Source organism: Otolemur garnettii, unplaced genomic scaffold (genome assembly GCF_000181295.1).
Source record: "Otolemur garnettii isolate 467f Iridium unplaced genomic scaffold, OtoGar3 scaffold00021, whole genome shotgun sequence".
NCBI classification, from domain to species: Eukaryota; Metazoa; Chordata; class Mammalia; order Primates; family Galagidae; genus Otolemur; species Otolemur garnettii.
The window spans coordinates 17,162,865-17,185,805 of record NW_003852416.1 but is presented as its reverse complement, the minus strand read 5'-3'; the positions used below and the strand labels follow the sequence as shown (position 1 = coordinate 17,185,805).

General features: G+C 42.9%; 1 protein-coding gene across 1 annotated transcript in view; it reads left to right on the top strand.

Moving 5' to 3' along the window:
- The window catches only part of PDCD11 (programmed cell death 11), a 50,428-nt gene that overhangs the window by 6,816 nt on the left and 20,671 nt on the right, over positions 1-22,941 (top strand). The window contains exons 5-17 of the mRNA XM_012803662.2: positions 578-739; positions 3,350-3,473; positions 3,970-4,151; positions 6,367-6,474; positions 8,108-8,314; positions 9,794-9,918; positions 10,101-10,161; positions 10,825-10,971; positions 12,542-12,793; positions 13,302-13,442; positions 13,942-14,136; positions 15,549-15,719; positions 22,506-22,725. Of these exons, the coding sequence (XP_012659116.1) occupies positions 578-739; positions 3,350-3,473; positions 3,970-4,151; positions 6,367-6,474; positions 8,108-8,314; positions 9,794-9,918; positions 10,101-10,161; positions 10,825-10,971; positions 12,542-12,793; positions 13,302-13,442; positions 13,942-14,136; positions 15,549-15,719; positions 22,506-22,725 (2,095 nt within the window). The remainder of the gene's footprint in view (positions 1-577; positions 740-3,349; positions 3,474-3,969; positions 4,152-6,366; positions 6,475-8,107; positions 8,315-9,793; positions 9,919-10,100; positions 10,162-10,824; positions 10,972-12,541; positions 12,794-13,301; positions 13,443-13,941; positions 14,137-15,548; positions 15,720-22,505; positions 22,726-22,941) is intronic.

Genomic DNA, 22,941 nt, shown 5'->3' with positions numbered 1-22,941 from the left:
TAGCAACTTCAAACTCTTGGGCTTAAGTGATTCTTCTGCCTCAACCTCCCTAGTAGCTGGGACTATAGGCATGTGCCACAATGCCTGGCTATTTTTTTGTTGTTTTTTCAGTTGTCATTTTTTAGCAGGCCTGGACCAATTTCGAACTTGCCTGCCTCAGTATTTGTGGCCAGCACCCTAACTGCTGAGCTATAGGCACCAAACCAATGTTAGGTGCTTTTAAAGGTCACAATAGATCCCTGGATTTAGCAACCTGGAGCTCACTGGTGATATTACTGGGAGATAAAGTAGTAGAGTGTAAGGGGTGGAAAGCAATTGCAGTGAGCTGAAAAGTGAATAGGAGATGTAGTGGAGACAGCAAATGTAGACAACTCTTGACTAGTCATTTTACATCTGCCTGTTATGTGGAAATATTTGGAGGGCTTGTGCGGGAATTCAAGTCTCTACCTTGGCTATACACCCATCTTTTAGATTCTTTGGGGTCTGAGGAAGAGAAGCCAGTGAGCCACAAGTGGGCAGTGGATTTGTGGTTCTGGGGAAGTGTGTCTTTCAGGCCATTCTCATTCATATTGTGCAGGATCTGCTCCACTTGCCTGAACTTTTCTCACCTGGAATGCTTGTGAGATGTGTGGTGAGCAGTGTGGACACCACAGAGAGGGGGAAGAAGAGTGTGAAGCTGTCTCTGAACCCCAAAAATGTCAACAGAGTGTTGAGTGCAGAGTCCCTGAAGCCTGGCATGGTACGTACCTGGGGTTGGGGAAGAGAAGCAGGTAATGTGTCTTCTCTCTACTCTGCCTCCTAGGAGTATGATTTAGGCTACTTCTGCATTTCAGCTTAACTTTTTTTTTTTTTTTTTTTGAGACGGTGTCTTACTTTGTTGCCCTAGGAAGAGTGCTGTGACATCAAAGCTCATAGCAACCTCAAACTCTTGAGCTTGAGCAATCTTCTTGCCTCTGCCTCCTGAGTAGATGAGATTATAGGCGCCTGCTGAAACGCCCAGTGATTTATATAGATGGGGTCTTTCTCAGGCTGGTCTGAAACTCCTGAGCTCAAGTAATCCACCCTCCATGGCCTCCCAGAGTGCTGGGATTACAGCCTACTTTCAGCTTAACTGTTACATGCAGGAGTGAGTCTTTTTCTGGATGGAAGATCTTCTGGGTGCTTTGGGTGTTTAATGAACATCGAAGAAGACTGATCCTTTTTGGGTTTTTTTTGTAGAGACAAAGTCTCACTTTATCGCACTTGGTAGAGTGCTGTGGCATCACACAGCTTTACAGCAACCTCCAACTCCTGGGTTTAGGTGATTCTCTTGCCTCAGCCACCCGAGTAGCTGAGACTACAGGTGCCTGCCACAACGCCCAGCTACGGGTCCGGGTTTGAACCCGCCACCCTCAGTATGGGGGCCAGCACCCTACACACTGAGCCACAGGTACTGCCCAGAGGACTGGATCCTAATCATTACCTTGGAGGAGAGAAAGGGAAAGCAAGTTCAAGTTTCACTGGTGGCAAAAAAATGCCTCCAGGAAGCCTTGTGGGGAACTTGCCAATGGGAAGAAGGCATTTGTCATAGTACCTTGCTTATCAAGATTGCATTGCAGATTTGGTCTTTTTCTTCTTCTTTTCTTTTTTTTTTTTTTTTTTTTGAGACGGAGCCTCAAGCTATCTCCCTGGGTAGAGTGCTATGGCATCATAGCTCACAGCAACCTCCAACTCCTGGGCTCAAGTGAGTCTCCTGCCTCAGCCTCCCAAGTAGCTGGGGCTACAGGCGCCCACCACAATGCCCGGCCATTTTTTGGTTGCAGCCATCATTGTTGTTTGGTAGGCCTGGGCTGGGGATTCGAACCCGCCACCTTAGGTGTATGTGGCTGGCGCCTTAGCTGCTTGAGCCACAGGCACCGAGCCGGATTTGGTCTTTTTCAAAGGCCATCTGGCATTTGTGTGGAATGTGCAGGGCCTTCCTTTTGCGGGCAGAAGACTAGATAGTCAGGGCAGTTAGTCTATTAGCTGAATTAATGGATATCCCACTACTTTATGTCTAGTCCTGTGGAGATTCAGGAGAAATTAATCCTGGCTCAGAGCTTCCAAGTCCAGTAGGTACAAAAGAGTAAATTTATACTCATATGTGTGTACTCTTGTAATTATGAGAAAGGAGATCAATATGAGATAGGACAATTAAGTTTGTGAACTCATTCTAAAAAGAGTGCTAGATACCTCATTGCTAAATATCACCATGGTCACCTTTAAAGTACTCCCCTGCCAGTGCCTAGTCCACCCTTCAAAGCAATTTTGGAACTCTTTTCTGGAATGGCCATCAGAGCTGTCCTATTGCCATTGATGTCCTGAATGGGATTTAGGCTCAGCACCTGTAGCTCAGTGGCTAGGGCGCCAGCCACATACACTGGGGCTGGCGGGTTTGAACCCTGCCCCGGCTTGCCAAATAACAATGACAACTACAACAACAAAAAAATAACCGAGTGTTGTGGCAGGCGCCTGTAGTCCCAGCTATCAGGAGGCTAAGACAAGAGAATGGCTTGAGCCCAAGAGTTTGAGTTTGCCGTGAGCTGTGATGCTGGGGCACTCTACCAAGGGTGACATAATAAGACTCTGTCTCAAAAAAAATAGGATTTAGGAAAGGCCTGGAAGTTTTGGTGGGATTTATTGGGGTAAAAAGAGAATAAAAAGTAAGTCAGATTGCAGGGAATTGACAAGTGTTGAGAACGTACTATATCACAGGTGCTTTATCTGATGAAATTTTTATGGCAATCTTATGAAGCATGTAGATATTGTCTCTCTTACACATTTGAGGAGATGAACTAAGAAAAGTTTAAGAGGCATACCTAAGACCAAATAGCTAGTAAATGTTAGAGCCACACTGCTTCCCATAAAATATAAAGGAGAATGGCAGGGTTTTTCTTATGCTTTGGAGGTCTTAGGAAAAGACATACTATGATAGCTAGAAGGGTAGTTCTGGATTCTTTCCTTAGTTGTGGCTCTGGGAGTGACCTTGAAAGGCCTACCAATTCATCCCTCTTTGCGTAACATAAAACTCTTCCCTATCTTTTGAAGACTTTCCAGGTGGGAGACTCCTCTCACTTTATTATTCAACTTTGTTTAATGCTTCTTACAATCTGGAAGCCAGGAGATCTTTCAGGCCTTGGGAATGTTGAAGTTGATGTCTGTCCTCTAGTGGGATCGTGGTTTCAAATTGAAATTTTGTGTGTGGGAATGACATGATGGGAGAGTGTGTTGAGATTAATGGTGTGAACATTCATATTTGGATGTGTGGGTGTTTGTTGTGTATCCTGTACCTTTGACTTAGAACTTTTAGGAACGCTTTCTCTTCTCTCAGCTGCTCACAGGTACTGTGTCTAGCCTAGAAGACCATGGCTACCTAGTGGACATTGGTGTTGATGGGACCAGAGCATTTCTGCCACTGCCAAAAGCCCAGGAGTACATCCGACAGAAAAACAAAGGTGAGGGTAGGAGGAGGGGCCAGTATGTGGTAGTGAGGTGGTGCTCATGGGGATTAAATTTAAGTGCCACTTTAATAACTAACATGACCCTGATTTAGAGTGGTAACCCTGGAGGCTGTTTGGCTTTGGTAAAATCAGTGGTTAATCTCAGCTGATCAGAAAGGGAAAGCGTGTGAAGGGTCAGGGAGTGGCAGGGTCTCACCAGGATCTGATGGACCAATGACAGTTTTGCTGACAGAATATTTCCCTGAAATTTGGGCTCATAGGGCCTCTGACCAGCATTCTCCTGACTTACTGAGATTTTCCTGTTTTTGTGGGTATTGAATTAGGGTAACTTCATTCTCTCCTTGTAGTTGGCCCCTTAGAGATGAAAAGTATGGGAGTGTTAGATGCTAACTAGACAGGTGGGCCATGGATCTTTTTAGATATTGCTTCAGCCTGTGTTAAAAGTCTTTATCATTGAGGTATTTTTCCTTTTGGGGGGTTGGGCTTATAGGTGCTAAACTGAAGGTTGGTCAGTACCTGAACTGTGTCATTGAAGAGGTGAAAGCCAGTGGAGGAGTTGTTAGTCTGGCTATAGGTCATGCAGAGGTTTCTACTGCCATTACTACTGAGGAGCAAAACTGGACCCTTAATAACTTGCTACCAGGACTGGTGGTCAAAGCCCAGGTACAGAAGGTAAGCTGTTCATTGTCACTATTAAGTAAAAATAATTTTTGTTAAATTATTACATGGCTGGGTATAGTAGTTCATACTTGTAATCCTAGCACTCTGGGAGGCCAAGGCAGGAGATCTCTTTCTTGAGTTTAGGAGTTGGACACCAGTCTGAACAAGAACCAGACTCCATCTCCACTAAAGATAGAAACATTAGCCAGGCATTGTGGTAGATCCCAGCTACTCAGGAGACTAAGGCAGGAGGATCACTTGAGCTTAGGAATTTGAGGTTGCTGTGAACTAGTTTGATGCTTTGGCACTCTAGCCTAGGCAACAGAGTGAGACTCTTTCTCAAAAAAAAAAAAAAAAAAAAGTATTCCATGCATACAGTCTGAAACTACTGTCTGATAGAGCCACTAGTCACATCTGGCCATTGAGCACTTATAATGTAGCCACTGCCAGATGTTGAAATAATATTTTGAATATATTGGGTTAAGTAAACTATTATTAAAGTAAATTTCTTGTGTTTATAGTTTTAAAATGTGACTGCTGGAATTAAAATTATATACATTGCTACCATTATATTTCCATTGGGTATTGCTGATCTGAAAGGTCAAAAGGTAGCAAAAGGCTTATAATGAAGAACTTATCCCTCCCAACTTTGATCTTTAACTCTTTTTTTTTTAATTTTAATTTTTTATGTTTATTTATTTATTTATTTTTGAGACAGAGTCTTACTTTGTCACCCTTGGTAGAGTGCCATGGCATCATCCCTCAAAGCAACCTCAAGCTCTTGGGCTTACATAATTCTCTTGACTCAGCCTCCTGAGTAGCTGGGACTCCAGGCACCTGCCACAACACTTGGGTATTTTTAGAGACGGGGTCTTGCCCTGGCTCAGGCCAGCCTCCGTCTTTAACTCTTTTAGCCTATCTTTTGAAATTTTCCTCTGTATTTTTGAGTAATAAGCTTCTGCTGATATCTCTTAGTTTATCAATGTTAAGCATTGGGTTTTAACTTCTTATTGGGGTAGAGGAAGATTTGACTCTTGGCAGGGCATGGTGCTTCATGCCTGGTTGACTGGTTAACAGCGCTGTCAGGAACAAGGAGCTCTAGCAGATTTACTTCGGACAACCTCTAAATATGATTGTTGTATGTCTTCTCTGGTATATTAGATTTCTTTAGAAAGGATCTAGCAATCTCTACCCAAAATGATCTAAGCCTGGCTTCCTGAGAGCAAGGTGGGAGAAAGGGGCAGGATATTGCTTATCTATATGATATTTAGAATTTATGTTTCCTTTTCTTTCCTTTTTTGGTTTTTTGTATTTTTCTGGAGACAAGAGTCTCTGTTGCCCCAGGCTAGAGAGCCATGCCCGTCAGTCTAGCTCACAGCAGCTTAAACTCCTAGGTTCAAGTGATCCTCCTGCCTCAGCCTCCCAAGTATGTGGGACTACAGCCAACTGCCACAAAACCTGGCTAATTTTTCTGTTTTTAGTAGAGATAGGGTCTCGCTCTTGCTCAGGCTAGTCTTAAACTCCTGAGCTTGAGAGATCTACCTAGCACTCAGAGTGCTAGGATTACAGGTGTGAGCCACTGCACCTGGCCTAGAAGTTTTCTTAATCTGCATTTTCAGAACTTACATTTTTCTCTTTGTTTTGATTCTGATATAGCTTTTGCAGAGAATAAGTCTTCTGTTTTTCTTTGGCGGTGGGAGAAGGGTGATCCTCTAGGGACAGGAGGGGACTTAGTTCCCTGATGTCAGTCACCTGCCACACTGCTCTCTTTTGAGCTCATTACCTTCCTTTTTAGGAGCTCTGTAAGATGAATGAATTTGCTCATGATCAGTATCTTCTTTTGTAAGCATTTGAATTTTACCTCCTTAGTCCAGGCAAATATCCAAGTTAGCACCAATTAATCTGTGTTGTCAGGCTGGTAGTTCCCCAAGGATATGTTTGTAAGCCTCCTTTTCATCCTGTTGAGAAATCGCAGAGAATGGGAGAATTAATGTCCTTCCTTAGGCTGGAAAGGAGGTGAGCTTACTAAATTAAGAAACAGTCAGTGCTTGAAGTTGTCTTGCCACTTAGTTTTATAGGAAGAAAGATTGATAATGGTTAGCTGAGAGAGGGGAGGCACACAATTATCATAGATAATGTGGCATTGAGTGTTTACTATGAGCAGCATCTTATATTCCTGGTTCTTTCAATGAAATGTTTTTTCATAGCTTATTCTGTTTATTTCTAGGTGACTCCACATGGCCTTACGCTAAACTTCCTCACGTTCTTCACAGGCCTAGTTGACTTTATGCACCTGGATCCCAAGAAAGCTGGAACATACTTCTCAAACCAAGCAGTAAGAAATCTTGTCTTGATCCCACTTAGGTTCCGTTTCCTGTCCAGTGTTGCAGTTAGCTTCAGGGCAGATCCTAAATGTGTGTGTACCATTGTGCAGAGAGGAGATGAGGGGAATAGTAGTGTTTTTGAAGGAACACTAGAAACTCCCAGTGGTTGGACTGAGATTAGAGAAAGAGCTAAAGCAGCTTTTTTTTTTTTTGGGACAGAGTCTCACTGTGTTGCTTTCGGTAGAGTGCCAGGGCATCACAGCTCACAGCAACCTCAAACTCCTGGGCTTAAACGATTCTCTTGCCTCAGCCTCCCAAGTAGCTGGGCTTACAGGCACCCACCTCAATGCCTCGCTGTTTTTTGTTGCAGTTGTCATTGTTGTTTTAGCTGGCCCCGGCCAGGTTCGAACCCGCCAGCCTGGGTGTATGTAGCTGGCGCCGTAACCGCTATGCTATGGGTGCTGAGCCAGCAGCATTTAGTTTTTAATTCATATTTTTCCTTATAGTTCGGGTTTGAGGGGGAGGATAGTAAATCTTTTGCTTTTAAAATTTAAAGCATCTTAGAAGAGTATTTAACATAAGAGAACAAGGTATATTTAAATAGAAAAAGGTGATTTTAAAATAAGTTTCATGATACTATAGATCTAATTTTGAAAAAAATAAAAAAGGGTACACATGGTTAAAATACTGGAAGATTATGCATCCAGGTGTTAATAGTGATAAACTCTGGGTGATCCTAGAGACCGGATTCTCATTATGTTGCCCAGCTGGTCTTGAACTCCTGGCCACAAGTGAGCTTCCTACCTTGGCCTCCTAAAGGGCTGAGATTATAGGCATGAGCCATTTGCCTTTGCTCTTTTTTAAGTATTCATATTTTCTACAATGAACATGGATTTGGGGGAAGAAAATCCGAATATCTGATTTCTGATTTCTTTTCTTTCTTTTTTTTTTTTTTTTAAGAAATAATCTTGGTCTGTCACCCAGGCTAGAGTGCAGTGGCCTGATCAGCACTCACTCCAACTGTGAACTCCTAGGCTCTAACAATCTTCCTTCCTCAGCCTTGCATGTAGCTAGTACATCTACCCAGCTAATTTTTAACTTTTTGTAAAAACAGGGTCTTGAACTCCTGGCCTCAAGTAATTCTTCTCCCTTGGCCTCTCAAAGTGGTGGGATTATAAACATTTTCTTTGATTTTTTCCTTGTGTTGCTTGATTATATAAATCAGTTTTAGTTCTTTTTTTTTTTTTTTGAGACAGAGCCTCAAGCTGTCCCCCTGGGTAGAGTCCTGTGGCATCACAGCTCACAGCAACCTCCAACTCCTGGGCTCAAGCGAGTCTCCTGCCTCTACCTCCCGAATAGCTGGGACCACAGGCACCCTCCATAGCGCCTGGCTATTTTTTTTTGGTTGCAGTCATCATTGTTGTTTGGTGGGCCCGGGCTGGATTCGAACCTGCCACCTTAGGTGTATGTGGCTGGCACATTAGCCACTTGAGCCATAGGCACCGAGCCAGTTTTAGTTCTTTCACACTAAAGATTTTAGTACTTAACCTGTTTCACACATGGGAAGCTTTAGCCAGGGAAGGGCTTTTCTAGGGTGTGTCCTGTTTACCTCCTCTTGCTCATTCTGCCCTTCCTTCTATCTAGGTCAGAGCTTGCATCCTCTGTGTCCACCCTCGGACCAGAGTTGTGCGCCTGAGCTTGCGCCCCATCCTCCTGCAACCTGGGCGCCCACTCATTCGGCTGTCTTGCCAGCACCTTGGAGCTGTGCTAGATGACGTTTCTGTCCAGGGCTTTTTCAACAAGGCTGGGGCCACCTTCAGGCTAAAGGATGGGACTCTGGCCTATGCTCGGGTAAGAAGGCTTGTTTGTTTGTTCAGAGATCTTATAACTGGAAGGACTTTTGGGACACAGGATAGTTTCTTTTTCCTTTATCCTTTGACATTAGCTTACTTTTTGAATATCCTTGAATGTGGCAGACTGTCAACAATGTTTGTGGGGTTTTTGTGTGTTTGTTTTTGAGACAAAGTCTTACTATGTCACCCTCAGTAGAGTACTGTGGCATCACAGCTCACAGCAACCTCAAACTTTTGGGCTCAAGCGATTCTCTTACCTCAGCTTCCCAAGTAGCTGGGATTACAGCGCCTGCCACAGTGCCCAGCTATTTGTTTTTTGGTTGTAGTCGTTGTTTGGTAGGCCTGGACTGGATTCGAACCTGCCAGCTCTGGTGTATGTGGCTAGTGCCCTAGCCACTGAGCTACAGGCACTGAGCCGTTTTTTTATTTTTTAATTAAGACAGGGTTTTGGCTCGGCATTGGTAGCTAAACAGTTAGGGTGCTGGCCATGTACAGCAGGTCTGGTAGGTTCAAACCTGCCTGGGCCTGCTAAACAAACAACAACAAAAAATAGCCAGCATTGTGGTGGGCACCTACAGTCATCACAGCTACTAGGGAGACTGAGACAAGAGAATTGCTTGAGCCCAAGAGTTTGAGTTTACTGTGAGCTATGACACAATAGCACTCTATAGAGGGCAACAAAGTGAGACTGTCTCAAAAAAGACAGGGTCTTGCTCTGTTGCCCAGCTAGTGTGCAGTGGCATCATAATAGCTCATTGCAACCTTAAACTCTTAGGCTCAAGTGATTCTCCTTTCTCAGCCTCCCTAGTAGCTGGAACTACAGGTGCTCACCACCATGTCTTGCTAGTTATACTATTTTTGGTAGAGGCAAGGTCTCACTCTTACTCAGGCTGCTCTCAAACTCCTGGTCTCAACCAATCCACCTGATTTGCCTCCCAAAGTGCTAGAATTGCAGTCATGGGCCACCACACCTGGCTTCTATTTGTTATGTTAGAATGCTTTAAAACCAACTTGCCATATTTGATACTTGATCAATAGTTAATTATGAGAATGAGTTAGGATTCAGATCAAGCTTCAACAAAGTTTTTCTTAAAGGGCTGGATAGTAAATATTTTAGACTGGTGGGCCATTTAATCTCTGTCCTAATTACTCAGCTCTGTTGTTAGAGCATGAAAGCAGCCATGGATAGCCTGTAAGTGGGAGGAGGATGGATGGCTGTGTTTCAATACAATGTCCATTGACAAAAGTAGGCCTTGGGCTGCAGTTTACTGAACTATGACCTAGGCTATTCTTTGATCTTATTAAGATTCCATAATGGTAAAAAACAAATTTTTTAAGTGAGTGGAATTATTTTAACAGGCAAAGTACTGTTTGTATGGTAGGTGGTAAGTGCATTATGTCATCGTGGTGTGCTTTAAGTTTGATTGGCTCAGATACCTTGCCTCTGGCTTATCCTCTATCACTTGGTATTTTGCAGCTCAGCCATCTCTCTGATTCTGAGAACAGCTTTAATCCCGATGCCTTCAAGCCTGGGAATACTCACAAGTGTAGAATTATTGACTACAGCCAAATGGATGAACTGGCCCTCCTCTCTCTGCGGACGTAAGTCTGTCGTGAACACGTGGGGGCATAGAGATGTGCACCTACCTGCACATATGCATATTTAGTTTCCCTGGCCATGTGTAATGAGGCTTTCCTTTCTCTCCAGCGTTTCTGTGGTAGGCCTGAATTTTAGGCAGCCTATGCCCTACTTTCTTTAATTCTGTATTTTCCTTTTGTCCTAGGGCTATTATTGAAGCTCAGTACCTTAGATATCATGATATCAAACCTGCCGCAGTGGTAAAGGTAAGACCTCAAGTATATAATTAAGGTAATGCCCCCCACCCCGCCTGCCTTCAGGCATTTGTTGGCTCATTGCTGTTAGCTCTTTAGTCCTCATGTTAACACATTGAAAGTCATGTTCCTTGCCTCTGCCTAATTGGAATTTCTTTCTGTTTCTTTGGGCAACTTGTAGTTAATTTCAAGGTAAAGTCTTCCTTGCACCACCCAACTACAGAGAAGCAATAGATCATAAATCCTGAGATTTGGGATTTGGTATTGGTTATTAGATCAGATCAAAACTAATCCTCTGATAGTTGTGGTACACAGGATAGTGGTAAGAAGCCAGTTTAGTTTCTCTTCTCTCTAACCTTGTGGCTCTAATCAAGCAGCTCACCTTATATGTAGAATTTATTCTTGGGGAGACATAGTCCCATCCTTTAGGGAATGTACTTGTGAGGCACACAGAAAATATGTGCTCACACAAAAAGATGCAAAGGTTTCCATAAATAACCCTGACTAAATCCAGATCACTGTGGAATGTATGCTTTACCTGTGTGCGATCTGGAATAATGGGCGTAGTTAGCCCAAGAAGATGGACTTGGAAAGAGAGGTGTGCCATGCTTTCTTATAAGAGATGGGGGGGGGGAGCTTTCTTGGCATTGCAGTGTCTTTTCTTGGACTCTCTAGGGCACAGTGCTAACCATAAAGCCGTATGGGATGCTGGTGAAGGTGGGTGAGCAAATAAGGGGCCTGGTACCAGCCATGCACCTGGCTGACATCCCGATTAAGAATCCAGAGAAGAAGTACCACGTTGGAGATGAGGTCAAGTGCCGGGTGAGCCCCCTAAAGGAAGAGTCTCTGTTGAGGTTTTGTTTAGATGGGAAGAGAGCAGTTCTTCTCAGCTGAAGTGTCTGCCTTTTTCTGCAAAGTAAGCACCAGTGGCTGCAGTGTATGCAGTGCTATGCCTGGCACTGGGAAGAGGAAAGTGAGTGCCTATCCTTCAAAATTATGAGATATCGTTGGGAGTTAAAATATATGCATAGGAGGAGAGAGCCAGCCTGTGTGTGACCTTTTGCTCCTTGGTTTGGTGCAGGCTATATACTATGGACACAGCTTAGAAGGGGAGGTGGTGGCGGCGCCTGTAGCTCAAGAGGCTACGGCGCCAGACACATACACCCGAGCTGGCAGGTTCGAATCCAACCTGGGCCTGCCAAACAACAAAAAAATAGCTGGGTGTTGTGGTGGGCGCCTATAGTCCCAGGTACTTGGGAGGCTGAGGCAAGAGAATCGCTTAAGCCTAGGAGTTTGAGGTTGCTGTAAGCTGTGACATCACGGCACTCTACCTAGGGTGATAACTTAAGTCTCTGTCTCAAAAAAAAAGGTGGGGGAGACGAGGGTGGGCTGGAGCCAGTTGCTATGCTAGGCACATGTGGTATATTATTTCATTTAATCCTTAATACAACTATAAATTAAGTACTATTACTGATATTTTGCAAGTGGGGAAATTAAAGCTTTGAAAAGCAAAGTATTTTGCCCAAACTTACATAGCTAATAACTGGCAGAATCAAGTTTTTACATTCAGCTCTGTATAACAAGAATGTTTTCTAAATTTCTGGTGGAGGTAGGACTTGAACTAGAAAGGATATGGGTAAGGTTGGGGAGGAGCAAGGGATGTGTTCTAGGTACAGTAGTAGCCCAGACAAATCTGCCAGAATGTGGGTGATTTATAATAAGGGCTCGAATCCCAAGACAAGCTTCGTAGTGTTATAGAGATTAAATGTGTTAATACAGAGTGCTTAGTATAAGGCCTGTTGTATACAGGCACTCTGTATGTTAGGTTTGCATGTTTCATTTTATTACATTATTGACTCAACAGAGGTATCTGTTGCCCTTTGGTGCATAATTTTTTTGTAGTGGGATTAAGGGTTTGAAAGGGGGGAGTTTCTATGCCATCAAGAAAATGACCTAAGGGGGGAAAGTTAGTTTCTCAGTCTTAGTTTAGGTGATAATAAACAAGAGTACTGAGGTGATAAATTTGATTCAGTTTGTTTATAGGCAGACTAGATGCAAAGCCCACTAGGAGGGAACTCAGGCAGTGTGGAAGTTACTATAACTCAAGACTCTCCATAGGGCCTATAAGATACTGGGTGTTGGCTCTTAGCCAGGAGGGGGTAGTTTGCAGCAATTTATGGGAGAAAGTGTAATACATTTGAAATAGCAATTAGTATGCCCTACTCATCCAGCAGGAGGCTTAGAGACCCTGCAGCTGAAATGATTAGAGGAAAAGAGGTAGCAGGTTCTTCAGGAATGACCCAGGGCCTTTTGGCTTAGGGAATTGCAGAGACCAGCTCAGGGGTTCTTTTGGCAGTGGATAACTTGATCATAGCCATCATCCTTCCCCTAGGTTTTGCTTTGTGACCCTGAAGCCAAGAAGCTGATGATGACTCTGAAGAAAACCTTGGTTGAATCCAAACTACGTGCCATTGCCTGCTATTCTGATGTCAAGCCTGGTCTACAGACACATGGCTTCATTATCAGGGTCAAGGACTATGGCTGCATTGTGAAGTTCTACAATGATGTGCAGGGACTGGTACCCAAGCATGAGCTTAGTGCTGAGTACATCCCTGATCCAGAGAGAGTCTTTTATACTGGCCAGGTAACCCTCCCCAAAATAGGTCCCCTTTTTCTTCGGGGACCCCAGAACACAGATTTGAAGGAATAGGAGAAGGGAGGGCTGCCCCTTAAGGGACTGAGGAAGAGAGCAAATGGAGCACTGGGCCTGAGCCAGCTCAATGGAGGAGGTAGGGAACAGAAAAGAGACAAACCCTCAATAGGGTTTCATCAGAAGCTGGCAAGATAATGGACCTCCTTTCCTGGAGGAAATCAGTCTTCACTTACAATTTTTCTGAGGCCATTGCTACCACAAGGGGGCAATATTATAAAACTAGAGAGTCTAGGCATGGAAAAATGATTTTTTTTTTGTTATTTTTAATCTCAAATGGAAAAATAATATTTTAAAACTTGGGTTATTATCCATGTCTTCCTTTCACTGACTTCTGATCTGGTCTGAGGGCCAGGCGGGTATCGGAGCCTAGGCAGTAGTAGTGGAGTATACCCGCACCCTAGGCCTGTACGGCCTGCATGTGTGTGTGGTTTCTCACCAGGTGGTGAAGGCTGTGGTGCTGAACTGTGAGCCATCTAAAGAGAGGATGCTCTTATCCTTCAAGCTGTTGAGTGACCCAGAGCTACAGAAAGAGCCCACAGGACACAGTCGAAAGAAAGGAAGAGTCATTAACATTGGGCAGGTACTTGGACTTCTTTGGACAAATCATTTTATTTTATAGTGGCAAAGAGCAGAGTACCACAGACACATGAGGTGCTGGAGCCCAGGAAGGGGAAAGATAGGTAGCTAGATGAGATTCTGGGGCTAGAGGGCTTGAAAGAAGACCTCATATATGGTCTTTCCGATGTGCTAGAAGAAGTGGAATTGTCTGTGAGGGAGAGCTCTGTTACAGTGTGGCTTTTCATCAGTGAGCTGCTGCACTTTTCCTCCCTGGGCCCTGCCTGCAGTTCTTTCACCTCAGACACTCAATGGAGGAACTTGGAAGAGAAGTGAGAGGAGCCCACAGACGAGTCCTGTGGGGGACGGGGGGAGGGTGTCCTGGAAGAACGTTGCTTCTCTGCTCTTGGCCACTCAGTGATCCGTCATGCTGCATGTGATGCCTCTGAGATCTGCCTGATCCAGATGAAGTTGCTCTCTGTTCAAGATAAATGCTATTTTTTGTTGTTATCTTCCCTGCCTAGTTGGTGGATGTGAGGATTTCAGAGAAGACCAAAGATGGGCTGGAGGTGACTGTCCTGCCCTCAAACATCCCTGCTTTCCTCCCCACACCTCATCTGTCGGACCACGTTGCTAACAGCCCTCTGTTATATCACTGGCTTCAACCAGGTGACACTCTTCATCGTGTCCTGTGTCTAAGCCGGAGCGAGGGACATGTTGTATCCTTGATAGGTGTCTGTGGAGCAGCAGAAAGTGGCATCATGGGCCCTGGGGTGGGAAAATCTGGGTCAAGTTCTGCTCCTAGTTAGAAAGCCTATGGGAAAAAAAATCAACCAGTTGACCTGAGAAATACCTTGGCAAGACTGAACCAGTCACAAGGCCTATGTTGCCAGAGGTAAGAGCAAGACTGAGGAAATAGTTCTAGCAGATGGTGGTGGTCAGAGCAGAATAGCCAAAAGACCCTCAGGGGAGAGGGGGTGCCAGGGTCTGGGGAGAAGGTAGTGCAGCAGCATGCAAGGCCCCATGGGGTAGACCATTAGCAGGTCTGGCTTTCTGGGGGTTTTCAGTGCTTGGCCCTGGGTTAAAACAATAAGGTAGAAAAATAAATAAATAAATGAAATAGGAAAAAAACCCAATAAGGTAGCTTCTTTCCTCTCTTTTCCCTTTTTCTCTGACTCCCTTCTCCCCCTTAGGGGATATGGAGCTTAGAAATATTCCCTTTAGGGATGGTCACAGTGGCTTAATGCCAGTAATGCTAATACTCTAGAAGGCCAGGTAGGTGGATTGCCTAAGCTCACAGACTTGAAACCAGCCTGAGCCAGAGTGAGACCTCCTCTCTAAAAATAGCCAGCTGTGTGGCAGGTGCCTATAATCCTAGCTACTTGGGAGGCTGAGGCAAGAGAATCACTTGAACCTAAGAGTTTGAGGTTATTATGAGCTATGATGCAACAGCACTCTACCGAGGGTGACAAAGTGAGAGACTCTGTCTCCAAAAAGAAAAAGAATTCCCTTTAATCTTTGTCTGGATATGTTGGTAGAGGACAATGCCCCTCATGGAATGTGAAATAAAATCTCCTTTAGAGTGAAATAGGCAGAGGTGGGAAACCAGGGTTCATTGGTATGGAGGTGGGGAAAATGGAGGACTCCTGCTGCCAAACCATGGGGATGAGCTGTTCTTTTTTGGTCCCCTCCACTAATCTGGAGATGAGTTAATCAGGAAAGGAATACAACAGGGATTCTCAAACTTTAGTGGGCATGAGAGTTACTTGGTGAAATATGGATATCTGGGCCCATCCCAGAGTTTCTAATTGAGTAAGTCTGGGGTGGTCTGCACACTTAGAGAATCACTGGAGTAGCCTGTAGTTCTTCCTTTCTCTTATGGAGACTGAAGATGGGTGAGTTGGACATTTCATCTGCCCTTTCTGAATGTAATAGCTCAAAGCATGTACCACCATGCCTGGCTAATTTAGTTATTTTTTGGTAGGAATAGGGTCTCAATATGTTGTCAGCTTGGTCTCAAATTCCTGGCTTCAAGTGAGTCTCTTGCTTCAGCTTCTCAAAGTGCTAGGATTACAGGCATGACCCACCAAGCCTAGCTTCTTTCTGGAACATTCCTTGACAGTACCACTAGCTTCTTTGCAGGAAGCCAGCTTTGGTTTCCACAGTAGAAGGTGGCCAAGATCCAAAGAACTTCTCAGAAATTCACCCTGGAATGCTGCTCATTGGTTTTGTGAAGAGCATCAAGGACTATGGTGTATTCGTCCAGTTCCCTTCAGGTCTCAGTGGTCTGGCCCCCAAAGCTGTAAGTTCAGCTCCATGCATAAAGGCCTTTGAGGAGAGGCAACAGGCTTATGGAACCTGAGGGTGGGTGGGAAGGAGCGGGATGCTTAACACCTTTGAAAGATTTTCAAGGATGATGCCTGAAGGTGAGTGTGGCATAAAGGCACCTGAAGGTTGGTGAGTGGCAGTGAGCTTCAGGTCACACTCCTCTGACCCAGCTATGTGACCTCCCGGAGAAAGGGGCATCTTTCTTGCTCCATACTCCATACAGTGTTAGGTAGGCTGAAGACTTTAGACTCTAGTTTGATGAACTTGTTTTTTATAGTCTTAGCATGTTTAGACTTGGAAATTGATTTTCCTGAGCAGCTAAGTATAGGTTTTACAGCTTTCTGGGGTTTTTGAGGTAGTAAGTTACCAGAATATCTTAGAAATTATTATCCTTCCTACCCATGTCATTGAATTATACTGGAAAAGATCTCAGCAATCTCATAGTGGAACCCTTCCCCCCACCCCTGCCCTTGATAGGCCTGCTGAGTAAACTAAGATTTAGAGCAGGAGATGCACTGAAGTCAGGTAAAATACCAGTAGTGCTGAGCAAACAGCATATAGCTAATTCTTGCCACAGAGCATTTAGAAATTTTCTTGCAGTCCCTGGCTCTGGGCGGGCCCAGAACTACTTGCTAGAGCTGCGTGTGCATCCTGCGGGCAGCAGTGGAGGAGTTCCCTGCTCCAGGCACTCGCGCTGGGCAGGCCCAAAACTGTTAGAGCTGTGCGCTCCCGGTGTTCCCAGCATCCCTAGCAGCCTGAGAACTAGAGGACAGTCAATTGAGAGGGAACTGCACAAGAATGGTGGTACCCCTAGGCGAAGAGCAGCAACCATAGCAGTGGGAACAATAAGGCACACACACTTGAGGCTTTTCACACACGCTCTGCCTCTCTGGGCGGCCAGAGGAAGCCAGCATCTTCTCCGGTGGCAGCCACTGACTGAACGGTTCTGGAACAGACTCCAAATGGTGTAAATTCAGCATGGGGTGGAGTAAGCAGAAAAACTCTGGTAACTTGAATAACCAGAGTAGATCAAATCCTCCAAGGAAGGATGGAGCAGATGCAATTAAAGATCCTATCCATAAATAGATGGCTGAGATGTCAGAAATCGAGTTCAGAATTTGGATAGCAAATAAGATTAACAGAATGGAAAAAGGAGAGAATTAGAATTTTAAGAAATTATTCAAAAGATGTCTCAAGAATTTAAAGATTTCAAAGATAAAATGACCAAAGATTTTGAAACATTAAGGCAAGAGTTTGCAGCCCTCAAAGATCTGAAAAATATGGTAGAATCCCTTGGTAACAGAATGGAGTAGGCAGAAGAAAGGATCTCTGATATTGAAGACAAAGCTTTTGAACATGCCCAAGTGCTCAAAGATGAAGAGAAATGGAGAGCAAAAATGGATCTTTCTCTCAGAGAGCTCTGGGAAAATTTGAAAAAAACTAATATTTGCCTTATAGGAATCTCTGAAGGCGACGAAGTTGCTTCACAAAACACAGAGTCTTTTCTTCATGAAATTATGAAAGAGAACTTTCCAGACATGCCAAGAGAGTCTGAAATTCAGACAGCAGACAGTTTCAGAACCCCAGCAGGACTCAACCCGAATAAGACATACCCTAGGCACATCATAATTAGCTTCACTAAAGTTAATATGAAAGAGAAAATTTTGAAAGCAGCTAGACATAAGAAAACCATAACCTACAAGGGGAAGAGTATTAGAATGACAGCAGATCTCTCTGCTGAAACCTTTCAGGCTAGAAGAGGGACTTTTAATCTCCTAAAACAAAATAACTTTCAACCCAGAATCCTATATCCAGCTAAACTGAGTTTCATTTATGATGGAGAAATTAAATACTTTAATGACATTCACATGTTGAAGAAATTTGCCATAACTAAACCAGCTCTTTAGGATATTCCCAGACCTATCTTTCATAATGATCAGCACAATCCTCCACCACAAAGTAACTCACTGAGAAACTTAATCAAATTCCTACTACCACAGTGGCAAAAGGATTAAAAATATCCACTGGACTTTTGAAAAACTTGATATCCAAAATTTTACCAAGCTTATCAAAATGATCAATGTCAATGGCTTAAATTGCCCTCTAAAGAGGCACAGGTTGACTGGATACAAAAACTCAGTCCAGGTATCTGTTGCATACAAGAATCTCATCTTAAAAAGATAAATATAGACTCAGGGTGAAGAGATGGTCTTCTATATTCCAGGCAAATGAAAAGCAGAAAAAAGCAGGTGTTGTGATTCTATTTGCAGATACAATAGGCTTTAAACCAATAAAAGTAAGCAAGGATAAGGGTGGTCACTTTTTATTTATTAAGGGTAATACTCAATACAATGAGATTTCAATTATCAGTATTAATGCACCTCAATTTATAAGAGATACTCTATTAGGCATGAGCAACTTGATTTCTCCCAGCTCCATCATAGTTGGAGATTTTAATACTCCTTTGGCAGTGCTGGATAGGTTCTCCAACAAGGTTAGCAAAGAAATTTTAGATTTAAACTTAACCATTCAGCATTTGGATTTCGTGGACATATCTATAGAACATTTCATCCTAACAAAATTAAATACACATTTTTCTTATCAGCTCATGGCACATACACCAAAATCTACCACGTCTTAGTTCACAAGTCTAACCTTAGTAAATTTTTTTTTTTTTGAGACAGAGCCTCAAGCTGTCCCCCTGGGCAGAGTGCCGTGGCATTACAGCTCACAGCAACCTCCAGCTCCTGGGCTCAAGCGAGTCTCCTGCCTCCGCCTCCCAAGTAGCTGGGACCACAGGCGCCCGCCACAACGCCTGGCCATTTTTTGGTTCCAGCCGTCGTTGTTGTTTGGCGGGTCCGGGCTGGGGATTCGAACCCGCCACCTTAGGTGTACGTGGCTGGCGCCTTAGCCGGTTGAGCTGTAGGCGCCGAGCCAGTAAATTTTAAAGTATAGAAATTATTCCATGTATCTTCTCAGACCATCATGGAATAAAAGTTGAACTCAGTAACAACAGGAATCTGCAGACTCATACAAAAACATGGAAACAAAATAACTTTATGCTGAATGATAGGTGGGTTAGAGATGAGATCGAGAAGGAAATTATCAAATTTTTGGAACAAAATGATAAGACACAAGTTACCAGAACCTCTGGGATACCACAAAGGCAGTCCTAAGAGGGAAATTTATACCACTACAAGCCTTCCTTAAGAAAATGGAAAGAGAGGAAATTAACAACCTAATGGTACATCTCAAGGAACTGGAAAAAGAACACTAATCCCAAACCCAGCATAAAAAAAGAAATAACCAAAATTACAGCAGAATTAAATGAAATTGAAAACAAAAGGATTATACAACAGATCAATAAATCAAAAAGTTGGCTTTTTAAAAAGGGTCAATAAAATAGATAAACTTTTGGCCAAGCTAACCAAGAAAAAAAAGTAAAATCTCTAATTTCATCAATTAGAAATGGTAAAGACGAAATAAGAACAGACCCCTCAGAAATTCAAAAAATCCTTAATGAATATTACAAGAAACTTTATTCTCAGAGATATGAAAATCTGAAGGAAATCAACCAATACTTGGAAGCACACCACCTTCCAAGACTTAGCCAGAATGAAGTGGAAATGTTGAATAGACCTATATCAAGTTCTGAAATAGCATCTACTATATACAAAATCTTCCTAAAAAGAAAAGCCCGGGACCAGATGGCTTCACATCAGAATTCTACCAAACCTTTAAAGATGAACTAATACCTATATTACTTAACCTTTTCCAAAACAGAAAAAGAAGGAACATTACCCAACACATTCTATGATGAGCAAACATCACCTTGATCCCCAAACCAGGAAAAGACCCAACAAGAAAAGAAAATTACAGACCAATATCACTGATGAATATTGATGCGAAAATATTCAACAAAATCCTAATAAACAGAATCCAGCAACACACCAAACAAATTATACACCACAACCAAGTGAGTTTTATCCCAGGATCTCAAGGCTGGTCCAACATAGTAAATCTATAAATGTAATTCATCACATAAGCAAATTAACAAACAAAGACCATATGATTCTCTCAATTGATGCAGAAAAAGCTTTTGATAATATCCCGCATCCCTTCATGATCAGAACACTTAAGAAAATTGGTATAGAAGGGACATTTCTCAGATTGATAGAGGCCATCTATGGCAAATCCACAGCCAATATCATATTGAATGAAGTTAAATTGAAATTGTTTCTACTCAGATCAGGAACCAGGCCAGGTTGCCCATTGTCTCGGTTGCTCTTTAATATCGTAATGGAAGTTTTAGCCATCGCAATTAGGGAAGAAAAGGCAATCAAGGGTATCCGTATAGGATCAGAAGAGATTAAACTATCACTCTTCGCAGATGATACAGTTGTATACCTGGAAAATACCAGGGATTCTACTACAAAACTCTTAGAAGTGATCAAGGAATTCAGCAGTGTCTCAGGTTACAAAATCAACACTCATAAATTGGTAGTCTTTATATATACCAAAAACAGTCAAGCTGAAAAAATAGTCAAGAGCTCTATTCTGTTCACAGTAGTGCCAAAGAAGATGAAATATTTGGGAGTTTACCCAACAAAGGATGTGAAAGATCTCTATAAAGCAAACTATGAAATGCTAAGAAAAGAAATAGCTGAAAATGTTAACAAATGGAAAAACATACCATGCTCATGGCTGGGGAGAATTAACATTGTTAAAATGTCCATACTACCCAAAGCAATATATAATTTTAATGCAATCCCTATTAAAGCTCCACTCATACTTTAAAGATCTCGAAAAAATAATACTTCATTTTATATGGAATCAGAAGAAACCTCAAATAGCCAAGACATTACTCAGAAATAAAAACAAAGCAGAAGGAATTACACTACCAGACATCAGACTATACTATAAATCGATAGTGATCAAAACAGCCTGGTACTGGCACAAAAACAGAGGTAGATATATGGAACAGAATAGAGAATGAAGAGATGAACCCAGCTACTTACCGTTATATTATCTTTGACAAGCCAATTAAAAACACTTGAGTGGGGAAAAGATTCCCTATTTAACAAATGGAGCTGGGCAAACCTGCAGAAGACTGAAACTGGATCCACACCTTTCATCACTAAGATAGACTCTCACTGGATTAAAGATTTAAACTTAAGACACACAACTATAAAAATATTAGAAGAAAGTGTAGGGAGAACACTTGAAGAAATTGGCCTGGGCAAAAATTTTATGAGGAGGACTCCTCCCCCCCCCCCCCGGCAATTGAAACAACATCAAAAATACACTTCTGGGATCTCATCAAACTAAAAAGCTTCTGCACAGGCAAGAACAGAGTAAGTAAAGCAAGCAGACAGCCCTCAGAATGGGAGAAGATACTTGTTGGTTATATCTCAGACAAAGCTTTAATAACCAGAATCCACAGAGAACTCAAACGTATTAGCAAGAAGAGAACAAGTGATCCCATCTCAGAGTGGGCAAGGGAAGAGAAAATTCTCTGAAGAAGACAGGCACATCGCCTACAGATATATGAGAAAATGCTCATCATCCTTAATCATCAGAAATGCTAATTAAAACTACTTTGAGATATCATCTAACACCAGTAAGATTAGCCCATATCACAAAATCACAGATGCTGGTGTGGTTGTGGAGAAAAGGGAACATTTCTACACTGTTGGTGAGATTGCAAACTAATACATTCCTTTTGGAAAGACATCTGGAGAACACTTAGAGAACTAAAAATAGACCTGCCATTTGATCGTATAATTCCTTTACTAGGTATATATCCAGAAGACCAAAAAGCACACTACAACAAAGATATTTGTACCAGAATGTTTATTGCAGCCCAATTCATAATTGCTAGGTCATGAAAGAAGCCCAAGTGCCCATCGACCCACGACTGGATCAATAAATTGTGTTATATATACACCATGGAATACTATGCAGCCCTAAAGAAGGATGGAGACTTTTCCTCTTTCATGTTTACATGGATGGAGCTGGAAGATATTCTTAGCAAAGTATCTCAAGAATGGAAGAAAAAGTATCCAATGTACTCAGCCCTACTATGAAACTGATTTATAGCTTTCATAGGAAATCTATAACCCAATTATAGCCCAAGAATATGGGGGAAGGGAAGAGGGATGATGGGTGGAGGGAGTATGATTGGTGGGATTGCATCTATGGTTCATCTTTTAAGGGTACATGTGAATCTTTCTAAATGAAGAATATAAATGTCTTAACACAATAAGAAAATGACATGAAGGCTGTGTTAACCAGTTTAATGGAAATATTTCAAATTGTATATAAAAATAGCACACTGTACTCCATGACAGTATCAATGTACACAGCTATGATCTAATAAAAAAAAAGAAAAATATTTCTTGCTTCCATAGGCTCATCTCTCTGATGTTTTGCCTGGGAAATATCATTTATATCTCCTGCCAGAAAAATTTTAAAAATGAGGCCAGAGGGTTACTGTTGAGTTTAGAGAAGGGGACAGCTCTGATGTCCTTCTGGCTTGCCAGTAATATGCCATCCTGGCTGGGTGCTCTTGGAAGGCTGGACTGAGCAGCCGGGGCCTTGCCTGTGTTTTTATGGAAGCAGAGTAGTGCTCAGAGAGGGCTGGGGGACTTCTGAGTCCTGTCCCCTCCCTTTGGTACACCCCTTTCTGGGCACAGTAAGCAGGATGTCTTAATGAAGACTTCCTTTCCTTTCCCTGTTTTCTGTCTGCTCTTCCCTTCAGATTATGAGTGACAAATTTGTGACCTCCACAAGTGACCACTTTGTTGAGGGGCAGACGGTTGTTGCGAAGGTGACCAACGTGGATGAGGAGAAGCAGCGGATGCTGTTGTCGCTGCGGCTGTCAGACTGCATGCTGGGGGACGCAGCCACCACCAGCCTCCTCCTCCTGAACCAATGCCTGGAAGAGCTGCAGGGTGTGCGCAGCCTCATGCGCAACCGAGGTGGGCGCTGGGTGGGAGTGTGTGTTTTGTAAGTTAAACCTGCTGCTAGGATGAGCTGTTGGTAATCTTTTTTTTTTTTTAATGGAGGTATGACTTTTATAAAGTGCCCAAATCATTAAGTTTACAGCTCAGTAAACATTTGTATAATGAACAGCCCTTTAAGATAAAGGTCATGGCTCGGCGCCTATAGCTCAACAGGCTAAGGCGCCAGCCACG